This window comes from Meles meles, chromosome 16, assembly GCF_922984935.1.
Source record: "Meles meles chromosome 16, mMelMel3.1 paternal haplotype, whole genome shotgun sequence".
NCBI classification, from domain to species: Eukaryota; Metazoa; Chordata; class Mammalia; order Carnivora; family Mustelidae; genus Meles; species Meles meles.
This window is the reverse complement of record NC_060081.1, coordinates 61,024,657-61,036,791: the sequence shown is the minus strand read 5'-3', so window position 1 is coordinate 61,036,791 and position 12,135 is coordinate 61,024,657. Positions and strand designations below refer to the sequence as shown.

Sequence of the window (12,135 nt, the reverse complement as noted above, 5' to 3'; positions counted from 1 at the left end):
GGTACTTTATTGGATGAATTACTACAGTTTATTCTCCTGTTGGTAGGCCATTGAGTGTCTCTAGGTTTTTGCTATGATGACTACTGCTGTGAAGATTCTTGCATATATTCCTAATGCACACGGGTAAGAGTTTCACTGAAATACATTCCTGGGAGTAAAATAGTGAGTCATGGTAGAGGCATCTTTGCAACTTTACTAGATAATGCCGAATTATTTCCCAAGTGGCTGTACCGATTTACACTACAACTGTGATTTGTAAGAGTTCTCTGCTCCACATCTTTGTTAATATTTGCTATACATGCCAATAAAAAAAATTCAGGCAGAAGTTTAAAAAGTTTGGGGCACCTGGGTGGCTCAGTGGGTTAAAGCCTCTGCCTTTGGCTCAGGTCATGATCCCAGGGATCTGGGATCGAGCCCCACATCGGGCTCTCTGCTCCGCGGGGAGCGTGCTTCCTCCTCTCTCTCTGCCCGCCTCTCTGCGCCTACTTGTGACCTCTGTCTGTCAAATAAATAAAATCTTTTAAAAAAAAGTTTAAAAAGTTTAAAAACTAAATTTTCTCTCAGTTCCACTCTACAGAGGTTTGGTTTGAATACCTGAAGTTTTTCTACACGTATCCCAACATTTGTATGTGTCTATGTGTCTGTAGGTGCACACAGTTTGCATACATCGCTTGACAACTTGCTTTTTCATCCATCAATAGATGCTAAGCATTTAGCAAATAGAGATCTGTTCCCTCACTCAGCCAGTATTCATTGAGCATTACCATGCTCCAGGCATTCTAGTCTCTTCGAATACATCCATTAACAAAGCAGCCACCGATCTTTGCCTTTATGGAGCATACATTTTAGCAGGAGGAGATAGATGGTGAACAATATCATAAATAGGAGATTGACATATTACAAGGTATTGTATGCTACAGAAGCAAGAAAAAGTAAGAAAGGGTAACAGGAATCGGGGGGAGGGGTGTTCTATCTGAGTATTTTTAAACAGCAGCCTAGTATTTCTTACCTATCCATTCATGCCCCATGAGGCTGACAATATGCTAGGTGCTGGCAGTTCAACCGTGACCATGTAGACAGGTTTCTCCCTTCATGGAGCTTGTAGTCTGATAGGAGACCGTCAGCAAATACAAATGAACTTGATAATTGTAGATAATGGTTAAATACTGTGGGAGGGAGGTGGGGAGAGGCTGCCTAACCTAGACTGGTGATCAATAAATGCTTCTCTGCATTGTCTCAAGCGATGAGACAGAAGCAGTCCTGAAACACTAATATTTCTTGACAAACCGTAAGAGACTCTTAACTCTAGGAAACAAACTGAGGTTTGGTGGAGGGGAGGTGAGTGTGGGGTTGAGGTAATGATGATGGGCATTAAGGAGGGCACTTGATGTAATGAGCACTGGGTGTTATATGCAGTTGATGAATCTCTGAATTAGTAACACACTATATGTTAATTTACTGATTCTAAAATAAACAAATAAATAAATACAAATATTTCTAATCCCCTCTTCATTCCTAGAATCTGTAGTCAGGAAGAAGTAGTGATCCCTTGTGCTTCTGACAATGATTCAGGAAGTGTGGATTTGCAGCTGAGCAACTTAGAGGATATTAGAAAAGATCCAAGTAGCCTTGAACTTACAGGTAAGAGGGGAGAAAGATTTTTTTTTTTTAAAGGCAGGAGGGGAGGTGGAGAAAGGGGATTCTCTGTTGGAGTCAAGTTGCTGGATAAGAGCCTTCAACTAGACTTTGACAATGAATTTGGTCCCTGAATTTAAGACCTTGGAATATGGTTAGCACAATGAGATAAAATATATTAGTCTAGACATAATAAGAAACTGAGATAGATAATCCTGCAGACTTGCACAGGGTCTAAGTGCTAGAAGGATTCTAAGAAGGGAAAGGTGATTGTGAGTGGACTCTTGATTCGGCTACAGAATATCTATCTTTTCATTACTCTGCAAGCATTTACTGAGTACCAGTTGTTGAATATACAGCAATGAACAAGACCAACATGGTCCCTGCCCTCACAGAATTTGCTGAAAAGGAGTAGTAAGTAAATAGATATGAAATAAAGTAATTACAAATTGTAAATACTATGAAAGAATTATACAAGGGACTGAGACAAAAAAAATAAGGGGGGTGAGAACCTATTTTAAGCCACGGCTGTCAGAGAATGCCTATCTAAGACGGCACTGTTTAAACCTAAAGGAGGCCTCAAGGATGTGAAAGAGAAACCCACGTGAGAAGCAGAGGAATGAACATCCCAGGTGGATATAATAGCATGTGCATGAGACAGGAAAGACTATTTGAGGATCTACACTTCCCATATCTACATTCATTCAACAAACATTTATTGAAGTCCTACTATGCCGTAAACATGGATCTAGCTACTGGAGATATAGTAATGAACAGAACAGACACAGCGTACTTCTGGATAGATGACTGGAACTCAGTTTAATATGGGTGATTGGGAGTGGGGGAGTAGGGAGCAAATATAAAGAAGCTTTTTAGCAGCTAGGAGGATATTTGGTCAAAATGGGCAAAGAGGTGATTCAAGAAAGTCATCCTGGAGCAGATCCCTGAAGGGTGAGTAGGAGTTAGCTAGGCAAAGGAGGTAGGAGGTAGGGAAGGTGGGGAAGAAGAAGGAGAAACATGTAGGGAGAAGCATGAGAGCTAAACGAGATAGGGTTTCTAGTGCATGAGAAGAATGTGACAGTGGGTGGCAGGAATATGGAAAGAGGCTGTAATTCAGGAGACCAAAAAGTGTGCAGAAGTGGAGGGGTAGAATTCCTGATGATGGGTGTGTTAAAAGGGAAATAGACTGTTTCCCCAACAGGAATAAAGAACTTGGTTTTGGAAAACAGGAGGTAAGGATGTAAAATTATATGAAGAGGGAAATGATACCACCCTAATCATTGTCGCTCAGCAGAGGAATAATATTTGCCAACACTTCCTTGGTGCTAGCTCTGTGTCAACTAAATGAGGTAAGTTCTGTTATCATCCCCATCTAGGAAATGAAGAAATAGACCCAGAAAAAGTAAGATGACACATGGTCAGAATGCTAGAAAATAGCAGAACAAGGATCCAAGCCTAGGCAGACAAACTACAGAGCCTGTGCCTTTTATCAGAGTCTATCCCAGGTCTGGAAGGAAGATTCCTCAAGCACTTACTGTAGCCTGGTCCAGTGGGAAGAGATCAGCAAGGGGATGCTACTGTATTTGAAGCTCTTGTCACCACAGAGTCATAGACGTTTGAATTCAATAATTGTATCTACCATTTAAGTACTTATTATGGACCACATACTGAGATAAGTCTTTGTATTCAGTATCTCACTTCGTCCTCACGATAACCCTGTTTTACAGGTAAGGAAACTAAGGTTCCAAGAGGCAAACTAACTTGATAAAAGTCATAGAATTAATAAGGGGTAGATCCAGGATTCAAATTAATCTCAGATTGAGATAAAAAATCCATGCTCTAACCACTGTGCTGTAGCTCAGTCTTGAAGGTTTTTGTGGCTTAGGAGGGCCTTAGATAACACTGAATTTGTAATTGGGAAGACTGAGACTTGGAGAGCAGAAGGGACTTCGTCGAGGCTGTGGAGCAGATAGTAAGGGTGAGACCAGGGCATGACTATCCTGACATCCGGTGGATCTCCCCATTATGACTGTAGAACTCTACATGGTACAGTATGTCATCTGCTGTGTTTCTTTCGGTATTAGACTCCGACATCTCTGACATTGCTGGACTGTCTCGGGATTCACTCACAGATAGCTTCAGGCACCTGACCCAAAAGGGCGCCCTCAGTGAGGCCGTTGTTGAGAGGCTGATCCGGTCTATCCAGGAGGTTTTTGATGGTGAGCTACAGGTATGCACAAGCAATTATACTAAGTCATCCAACTTATTCCTCCATTTAATAACTATTTTAAACATTTATGATTTCTTTATCATACAGATAATTGATATTATAGATGATAAAATTTATGTTTATATTTATTTTTATATTAAACATTTATATACACTTATAAATTGTATTTATATTTATGCTTCTGTTTACAAAAACCATAAAATGCCTATTAAAAGAAAGAAAAGAAGAAGAAAAATGAATCTTCCCTAATCCACTCTCCTGAGATAACTGTTAACATTTTAGTATATATATTTTCAGACTTTTTCTTCTGTACATACAAATGCATGTAATTATAAAAAAATAAACATCACACATGGTGGGAGGAAAAAGATTTTCTAGGTGAATAGCTTTGGATCTCTATTACCCTGCTTAATACAGTATTCCGTTGTTTAGTAAAACATTCATTCATTCATTTATTCTGCAAGAGCACATAAGAGAAAATTTTATCTTACCCTGGGAATAAGGGAAGGCATTTCTGAGGAAGGAACCTTGAGATCAGATCTGAGGAATGAATAGGAAAAACTAAGAGAAGTTAGAATTGGAGGAAGTATTCCATAAATAGGGCATTGTCTGTGTAACAACCTTGAGGCAGAAAGGAGCAGAGCATGTTTGATGAACTCACAGAAGCCTGGTATGTCTGTCTGTCCTTTGTCAACAGACACTTCGGTTGTTTCCATATCTTGGCTCTTGTGAATAATGTTGCGGTGAACATGGGAGTGCACATTACCTCTTTCAGATCCAGATTTCATTTCCTTTGAATATATATACGCAGAGGATGCTAGTTTGGGAAAATTTGTCAAACTTTACATTTTCTCTGTGTATAACACTAATAAAAACTTTTTGGAAGAACACTTAAAGCCAGAATGTTGGTCTTCCCTTTTGACTCAGACATTTCTTCATGTCAGCAGGACTTTATAAAACATTTCTTTGTAATTAATAAAGGGCTGGGATTGCTCCAGTTAATTGAAAAAAAGAGAAAATCTATTCCCTGCTTTGACCTGAATCCACAACCAGGCGGGAAAATAGATGAAAAGAAGGTGATTTTGTCAGAGTTTCACAAATACCATGATAGCAATATATACTATGTGCTTTATGGATACTCCTGGGAAGGGCACCCAATGCTGGTTCAGGAGAAAATGCATTTTTCTAGTTTTAAAAGATATATAGATTTTAGTCAGTGTGCAAAGTAGGTATAGAGAATTCAGTAGGTGCAAAGACCCAGAACCAAGAAAGGGTAGCATAAAAGTTAATCTGTCTAAAGCTCAGAATGCTGCAGGCAAGGAGGAGACGAATTTGAAGAGGTTAGTTGGGGTCACATTGGGAAGGCCTTGACCTCCATGGGTGCTATTGAAAGATATTTCGGTAGGGAGTTACCTGATCAGGTTTTCACTTAATGAAGATGAATGTGGTGATAGCTAGGGGAATAGATTGGAGGGCGTCAGAACTGGAGCAGGGAAACTCAATGTTGATTGTTACATTAAGGTAGATGAGAAAGAATTAAACTAAGAAATCAGCTTCTGGCTGTATATAACACCACTTGCTGTTCAGAGAGCTAATACCAGGTTATACTATCCATAGGCTGGGAGGGAAAGATGAGAAGAAATGTTCCCAAGATAGTGGAATTATTGGCATCTTTTATTGTTTTCTTCATACTTTATTTTTGTGACAGATACTGCTTTTATAATCAGAAAAAGAATAATACAAAAGATTTTACTCTTTAAATAAAAACTTGTATTTTAATAGGGAACCTTAAAGACTCAAAATAATATTTAATGACATCAAGAGATCTAGAAGTAACAGTCAAAGTCACCTTTAGGAAGTTTAATCAGACAGCAGTATATAGACAGAATGGGTAGATGGGGAAGCAAAGACTAAAGGTGGGGAGAGCCATCATGGAGCAGTTAGTAATCCAGGATTTCATCTAGCTGAGAGGGAAAACGACGTCCCAAACCCAGGCAGGGCGAGTAGACAAGGAGTTCCATTCCTCTGTAATTTATTCATTCCTTACAATAAAAGACCTGAGGGCGCCTGGGTGGCTCAGTCAGTTAAATGACTGCTTCAGCTCAGGTAATGATCTGAAGTCATAGGATCCAGTCCCACGTCGGGCTCCCTGCTCAGAGGAGAGTCTGCTTCTCCCTCTGACCCTCCCCCGCTTCGTTCTCTTTCTCTCTCAATAAATAAAATCTTTTTTAAAATAAATAAATAAATAGATAGATAAAAGACCTGAGACTAGTTTAAATGAGATGTCAGATGTTTAGAACATTTTAAGAAACTTCTCAAAAACCCTCTAATTATCAAATGAGATTGTAATATGTAATTGTGTCTTTATCATTTTTCCACAAATTCAGAGTGAACTTGAGAAGCTGGCATTCCTACAATCTTTGTCTTCTCTCAGCCGAACTTTACCTTACGATGAAACCACAGAATCATTCATTCACAACCACATAGCAGACATTGTGCGTATCCTAAATGTAAGTATTGTGACCTTATCACAAATTATCAGGACCACACAAATTCATGACTTGACTAACAGATGTTTTAGTGGCTTCATGTATATTATCAATTTCCTTGACCTTTTGTCATATCAGTGTCTGTGTATGGAGGAGAAATAGGTGTACTCCACAAATATAATTATGCTTGAAAACCAACTAAAAGATGAATAGAAAGGAGGGAAACAGCATGTAAATTCTCAGTAAGGACAATACTGCATTCTTGTTAATGAAGCCGTAGTTGTGAGGCAAACTCTGTAATCCAATGCCCAGGTTCAGGTTGCCAGCTGTGCCTCTTAGCCGCTGTGTAACTTTGGGAATCTATGCAACTTCTCAGTGCCTCAGCTTCCTCATCTACAAAATCAGAATAGCTGTATCCTTCACAGAGCTACTGAGAGTATTAAATTAAAAATAAACATACGTGGGCGCCTGGGTGGCTCAGTGGGTTAAAGCCTCTGCTTTCAGCTCAGGTCATGATCCCAGGGTACTGGGATCGAGCCCCGCGTCGGGCTCTCTGCTTGGCGAGGAGCCTGCTTCCTACCGCCCCCCCCCCGCTTCTCTGCCCACTTGTGATCTCTGTCAAATAAACAAATAAAATCTTTAAAAAAAAGAAAGAAAGAAATGAGCTATTGATACATGCTAAAACTTGAATGAATCTCAAAATAATCATGCTGTGTGAAAGAAGCCAGATGAAGATGATACAGGTCACATGATTCTATTTGTAGAAAATTCTCAAAAATGCCAACTGATATAAAGTGACATCAGATCAGTGGTTACCTGAAAATAGGAGTAGAATGGGGAGGAACAGGAGTGCAAAATTACAAAGTTTGTACAAACAAACTTTTGGGAGTAATCCATATGTTCATTATCTTGATTGTGGTGATGGTGTTTTGCAAATGTATATGTAAGTCAAAAATCTCAAACAATACACTTTAAATATGTACAGTTTGTTGTGTGTCTATTACCTCAAAGTCAAAAAAGCTGTAAAAATTCTGTTGAGAACTTTAATCGAAAAGAAATGCAGTGGCAACTAGGATACGAAGGAAAGATGACAAGATTGGCATGAAATTAATCCAGATAGATCTCCTGATCTAAGCCTCAAAGGATGTGCTGGATAGGGTAGACAGAAGGGACCAGAGTGTAGGGACTTTGATCGGCAGATTCCTACCCAGCTATGTCAAGACAGAATGTTAGTGCGGGTACTTTTTAGATGCTCCTGGTGCCCCACAGCAGACGTGAGCACTAAGACCTGCAATCCTGGAGTGTTCGTGGCGTCAAGCTTGTGCTTGGGGGTCCAACCTAATTCTGCACCTGGGGTCCTCAACAAAACCCTACGATTTCCATGCTGTTTGGTAAATAAAGGTACACTCACCATGGAACAGGCACCATTGAACAGATCACGTGAGCCGTGAGGCAGGCAGTAGATGAGAAAGACTTTTCAGGAAGTCTCTTCAGTGGTATGGGTAATAAATGCTGAAGGATTTTGGACGCTGAACAGTTCACAGTAGACTGAACTAACGTGCAAAGACTAGTCCAGTTGTGCCGGTGAGACTTTGAGCTCCCTGGAGCACAACGGTGAAGAAGAAAGGGAGCTGTTTTATGAATTAGAAGACATAATTTCTAGTTCCGGTGCTGTCAAGCACAACCTGTGTGATCTGAGGCAGATCATTTAGCTTCTCTGAACCTCGCTCCACCTGGAAAATGGAGATAGTCATATCTGTCTGGCTTTTGTTAATTAAGGCCTTTGAGACAAAATGTCTCATTTGGTTAAGATTCTTCTTGGAGAAAGCAATAAAAATCAACTCTGGCTCACTTAAGTTTAAAAAAAAAAAAAGAAAGAAAAAACAGGAGGCTAGGATATCTCCCTAGAATCTAAGACTTTTATCAATCAAGCCTCCAGAAGAGTATGTTCCAGGACAACTCCTAGGGTTTCAAAGGGGGTAGGGGGTTGCTCTCCTATCAGGATGACTTACACCTTTAGCTGCTCCCAGTCTGTGTCTGTCATTCAAAAATTCCAGATGCTGGGAGAAAGAATCTGATTGGCCCAGACTGGGTCTGTTCTCTCCTCCTTCCTCAACCAGGCATGTTTGGGGGGCAGCATCATATAGGCATCCCTCTGGGCATCCCTCTCTGTGTCTTGGAGGCCCTTCGCAGAGAAGAGATGATTGCTGTGATCTGGATAGTCACCCCAAAAGGTTCTTACTACACAAATACTTTACAAAAAATAGCCTCTTGTTTCTGAATTCCCCATTGAAGTTAGCATAATTGTGAATAAATAATAAGCCTTTCATACCTAACTGATTGAAAAAAGGAATTGCAGGCCTGGTGGCTTAGCTAAGAGGCACTGCCTTCATCACATGTGAGGCGTGTGGCTGTAGGGATGGAGAGTCAGAAACTGTGCAGAGCAGGTAGTGGCCATATCGTGGTTGATTGGATGCGGGAAATGAATAAAGGGAGAAATGTAAATCATAGGTCATCTCTTTCATGAGCCCTGGGAAAGAGTACCATTGACAGCAGTTCTAGGCTGGGAAGGTGTGTCCTTTGGAGGAGGAAGATAATGAACTCACTTTTTTTTTTTTTTTAAGATTTTATTTATTTATTTGACAGAGAGAGATCACAAGTAGACAGAGAGGCAGGCAGAGAGAGAGAGGGGGAAGCAGGCTCCCCGCTGAGCAGAGAGCCCGATGCGGGACTCGATCCCAGGACCCTGAGATCATGACCCGAGCCGAAGGCAGCGGCCCAACCCACTGAGCCACCCAGGCGCCCATGAACTCACTTTTTAACACCAAATTGCCAGAGGCAGCTAGGCTCTTAGTGGTGATGTCTGTGAGATAGCTAGATTAGGTTGGTAGAGCTCTGGGAGGCTGAAGCCATGAAATTAAGTGAGTTCCTTGGGGAAACAAGACAGAGCATCAGGCCACCAGCAAGATCTGACCAAAGCTGGAAAGTGAGAAAGGGGCACCTAGGTGGCTCAGTGGGGTAAAGCCTCTGCCTTCAGCTCAGGTCATGATCTCAGGGTCCTGGGATCGAGCCCCGCATCGGGCTTTCTGCTCAGCAAGGAGCCTGCTTCCTCCTCTCTCTCTGCCTGCCTCTCTGCCTACTTGCGATCTCTCTCTGTGTCAAATAAACAAAATCTTAAAAAAAAAAAAAAAGAACGAAAGAAAGAAAGGAGAAGAGTCAGAAAGGGGCAAGAAAGAGAACACAGTAATAATTATTGAATGCTGCCTCCCGGACACTAAGTTCCTGGTGAGTCTTTTTGGTGGCAGGTTAGAGAAATCTACTAGAGGCAACTGAAACACTAGAGGGGAGATTGGATCTTAGGATAACTGAGTGTTCCCAGAATCCTGTAACAGGAAGACCAACACACTCCAAGAAGAGAATGAAGCCAGAAAATAAAATGAAAAAACAAAAACTTTCACATACTCAGAGCTTTCTCTCCATCTCTCATCTTTGCTCCTTTGTGTATACTTTCATTTCTCTCTGTCCCTCACCTCTCTTCACAAAATTGGCTCTCTCTGTCACCTTTTCCACAGGGCACAGGGCTCCCAGATTTTCAAATTTCTCTTTTTAGTAGGCCAGCCAGACTGAGATCAAGGCTCTTGGTCTCAATTCCAGAGTGCTGAGAAAAAGACTCTACTCCTGTCCAGATAAGCTGTGGTTATTGGGACAGAATGACTTAGCAGAAGCATGGCTGTGAGGTGCCCATTCTGTGACCCAGGGACATTTTCCAGAGAGGCTGGGTAGACAGCCCAGGAAGGCTTCCATTGCAACCACTTGCTTTTGCTCTTTCTGTCAACTCCCTGAGATTTCTCTCTTTTCCTCCACACATAGAAGGAAACTCGGGCCCAGGAAAAGTAAATGCTACATTCCAGGTGACACAGGGAGGGAGTGGCAGAGCCCATGCCCAAACTCAGATGCTGTCTAGCTCCAGAGCCTCTTTTTTCCTCTCTTGTCACTGTGCAGATTTTTCTGGAAAGCAAGGCAGCTTTCCAAACTCCACCAATTTGGAATTTGGAAAACTATTCCTTTTCTAGAATAAGCACATAATAATATTAGGCACTATCATAGAGATTGGTGCTTGGTAGAAAGAGGAGTTAGGAGGCCTAAACTGGAAATAATCACAAATAGTAAAAATAATGAGTAACAGATGCTAACAGTTCTCAAGGACTACTAGAAATTATGAATTAGCGTTCCCAGTTGCCTTGTGATGGTAAACAGTATGGTTACCTCATTTTACAATGGGGAAACTGAGGTATAGGGAGGTTAAATAACTTGTGTCCATTCCAACAACTAGTAATGGGCCGCACCAGGCCTGAGGCTCTGGCTCCAGAGACTAAATTCCTGGCCTGGCCACTGTCCTGCTGCTGGTCATGTGGAGGCACGAGCAGGACCTGATGAAGTCCCTGCAGTGGTTCTTGGAGGCCATCTACAACTACGATCGCCTGGCCCAAGGATGTGGCACGTTCTCGACTCTAATTTAAAGTCCTTGCCCTCTCAGGGCGCCTGGGTGGCTCAGTGGGTTAAAGCCTCTGCCTTTGGCTCGGGTCATGATCCCAGGGTCCTGGGATCGAGCCCCGCATCGGGCTCTCTGCTCCACAGGGAGCCTGCTTCCTCCTCTCTCTCTGCCTGCTTCTCTGCCTACTTGTGATTTCCGTCTGTCAAATAAAAAAAAATAAAATAAAATCTTTTAAAGTCCTTGCCCTCTCATTGCAGATGCTGGTAGAAGAGGAGCCTGTGCATTCTCTCTTCAGCTCCGTGCGCCAGGAGGTCTTTGTCACCATCGCTGACCTCAGGTGACACACCCACACGCCCCCTCCCCCCACACACACATGTACTGCTCTCTTGGTCATGGCCAATACCAGAGCCAACTGACATGCTCCATATCTTTAACTTTGGCAAACTATAGAGGGAAGGGGACACCAATCTGTGTTTCCTTTGTAAATTTGATTTCGTATATGCTGCCCTCCATATCTGAAAGACCTTACTGGAACCTCTTTGGAGTTCAGTTTTGTCCATGGTATATTCAGTGGAAAGTTACTCTCCTGAGTACTTCATGACAGTAGAGTTCCACAGTCCAAGAAATTTGGAAGGGCTGCCTGCTATTTATTTAACTTATTAAAAGGCCCTAAGAAATCCTATAGTTAAAAAGGTTTTTTTACTTGGTTCAATCCACCATTCCCCAAACTAACAAACATTCAGCAGAACATCTTTCAGAAAATCATGGTTTACATGTCAGACTATAGCAGGCTTTCCTTCGTGGTTAAGCTGCAGGAAACCCTAGAAGAATATCATTCCAGTAACCTCTTGGGAAGGCGGGGAGGGACAGGAAAGAAGGATGGAGGCTCTGAGCCCTGAAACTCTTCCTCCAGCATTTTGTGAGATTTGTCTCAACACTTAACAGGCTAAGAAGCACGCCCTTTGTCTCTTCCATCAGAATTACACACCAATTAGTCCACCTTTCCTCTTGGGTTCCTTCCACCCCTGCTTACCAATGTCAGATCAAACTTTTCCCAGATTACTCTTCCTAAACTGTCTTTTCTTAGTTACCAAGATGTCCACTTGCTATTTGGCTCTGAAGATCGAGCTGATTTGTTCAGTCTTATTACGAAAAGTATAATCACTCTGCCCTCTGTAACGACTCTTATCCAGCTGCAGGAAATCATGCCAAGTGGGTCCTACAACACAGAGGTAACTCCTGCTTTGGTTTACTAACTTGCCATCCACAGGGTCAGCTGATCATGG

General features: G+C 41.9%; 1 protein-coding gene across 1 annotated transcript in view; it reads left to right on the top strand.

Annotated features, from left to right (window-relative positions):
- MROH8 (maestro heat like repeat family member 8) overlaps nt 1-12,135 on the top strand; it is a 59,942-nt gene that overhangs the window by 6,293 nt on the left and 41,514 nt on the right. Inside the window, exons 2-6 of the mRNA XM_045980872.1 lie at nt 1,520-1,641; nt 3,720-3,865; nt 6,253-6,375; nt 11,107-11,186; nt 11,937-12,081. Coding sequence (XP_045836828.1) covers nt 1,520-1,641; nt 3,720-3,865; nt 6,253-6,375; nt 11,107-11,186; nt 11,937-12,081 — 616 coding nt within the window. The remainder of the gene's footprint in view (nt 1-1,519; nt 1,642-3,719; nt 3,866-6,252; nt 6,376-11,106; nt 11,187-11,936; nt 12,082-12,135) is intronic.